This window comes from Austrofundulus limnaeus, unplaced genomic scaffold (genome assembly GCF_001266775.1).
Source record: "Austrofundulus limnaeus strain Quisiro unplaced genomic scaffold, Austrofundulus_limnaeus-1.0 Scaffold97, whole genome shotgun sequence".
Taxonomy (NCBI): domain Eukaryota; kingdom Metazoa; phylum Chordata; class Actinopteri; order Cyprinodontiformes; family Rivulidae; genus Austrofundulus; species Austrofundulus limnaeus.
Window position 1 is genome coordinate 808,675 of NW_013952499.1, and position 2,046 is coordinate 810,720.

The window sequence follows — 2,046 nt, forward strand, 5'->3', positions numbered from 1 at the left end:
GATATAGCTCGCTAGCAGCCTCACACCGAGGACCTATCCACGTCATCATTTACCCAGAATGCTTTGCATGTAAATAAAATGTCTCCATCCGTGTTACAATATATTTTTAAACGTTTAGTTTAAAAATGATAAAAACTAAACATCCTACAGTATTTTTAGTCTTTATTTTACAGTTAAAACAAATGTTTATTAAATAAAGTCTAATGTTACAACTAATCATGGATCCCTTTAAAGAAACACATGACACACAAGGGTGATGGAAAGAATTATAAGGACACGTTTTCTTTATCTAACCAAATGAATTATGACTTTTTAGCTGGTAATAAAAACATTTTTGGAACAAAATTAATTGAAAATGAGGTCACTCACGTTTTTCCTGTCTCTGAATCTTCTGGATACCACTCAGCCGCCACCTTGAACAGACACACAGTATGATTTTTATTTTTTTTTTAGAAAGCAGGTGATGGAAAAGCATTTTAAATGCAAATGATTGATAGGCCTCCCTTCACAAACCTGTATCATGTTGACGACGTGGTACGGCAGCCAAAACACGCCGAACGTCACCACGATGGCCAGAATGAGCTTCTCGCTGCGAGCCTTTTGGCGAAAGTGGGTCTGCCTCAGACGCTTCAGGATGAGGACRTAGCTGGTGATGATGATGGCGTAGGGAATAGTAAACCCAGACACGGTCTCCAGGGTGTACTGGAACCTGACCTGGGAACAGGGAACAATGAAAAATAGTCAAAGCAAGCGTCAGACATGAGGTTAGGCGATAAGYAGGCCTCTGTCAGTGATTGCAGGTAGTCTCTTCTTCATATTAGAAACTAAATTCATAAACTTAGTTGTTGAAATAATCAGAAGTGCACTCACGTGGCTGGAYAGGGTGTGATTTGGCGAACACACGTTTCTTGTTTTATTGTGGTCACGGTTTATTCCCACATCTCGAAACACCAGCGAGGGCAAGGAGATCACCATGACCAACGCCCACATGCCCACGATCACCCTCCTCACTATCTTGGGGCTGATCCGGTACAGTTCCCGTGGATACAGCACGGCCACCATCCTGTGCACGCTCATCAGCGTGATCAGAAAGATGGAGGCGTACATGTTGACGTTGCACAGGTAGAAGAGGCCTTTACACATAAAGTTTCCAAAGATCCACGTCTGCTTGGCCAGGTAGATGATGAAGAAGATGGTGAGGGCCATGAGCGAGCCATCGGCGCAGGCCAGGTTGAGGATCAGGATGGCGGTGACCGAGCGGTGCCGGATGCGGGCCAGGATGCTCCAGACGATGAAGAGGTTACCGGGGACGCCCAGGAGGACGACGATGCTGAGGATGAGGGCGCCCAGGGACGTGGCGAGTCCGCTGCTCACAACACTTTCTTCCTCAGCGTTCGTTCCATTTAGATGAGGGACCCTTCTCATTTCTCAAAGAAGTTTTAATCCTGAAAGCATGAAGCAAAGTCAGACACCGAYCTGACGTGGGCTCTAAAATATTCAGGTCAGATTGTGAGGCAGCTCGGGATTTGCAGACTAAAACATGTCGCGGTGCGTAAAAACTCGAGGCGTATTTCGACACCCTTTTATTTTCACTTTATGTCCCAGGATTTTTTCTTTTTCTCCTCACTGTCGTTTCACGGAAACCAGTGTCTGAGAGGTTGATCTGTGAGCAAATTTAAAATGATCAAAAACAACACATAACACGGATTAGACTGTTACTGTTACTGTTACTATTACGACACAATGGAAACAAATAAACTTAGCACAAAACGTAAGGAAAATATAGAGTGGTAGATTCAGTGGTGGGCAGCAGTAATCTAAAAACCAGTTCCACTAGCCATAAAGCACTAACTCAATTAGGTCCCTTAATACTAAAGCACTAATGCACTGAGAGTTTTAGCAAACGCTCATTCTAAAGCACTAAAATAACCCAGTCAACCCATGAACATTCTTCAACAGACAACAAGAGTCACATGTTGCTCTCTCAAGACTTATCATTGATATTCCACAGTCATACTTGAGTTCATATATTGTCACCTGGTGGAT

The 2,046-nt window shown here is 43.7% G+C and overlaps 1 protein-coding gene across 1 annotated transcript in view; it reads right to left on the reverse strand.

Annotated features, from left to right (window-relative positions):
- ltb4r2b (leukotriene B4 receptor 2b) overlaps positions 1-2,046 on the reverse strand; it is a 6,693-nt gene that overhangs the window by 2,829 nt on the left and 1,818 nt on the right. The window contains exons 2-4 of the mRNA XM_014013027.1: positions 871-1,445; positions 514-714; positions 370-413 (exon numbers count right to left, since the gene is read on the reverse strand). Coding sequence (XP_013868481.1) covers positions 370-413; positions 514-714; positions 871-1,425 — 800 coding nt within the window. The 5' untranslated portion in view covers positions 1,426-1,445. The remainder of the gene's footprint in view (positions 1-369; positions 414-513; positions 715-870; positions 1,446-2,046) is intronic.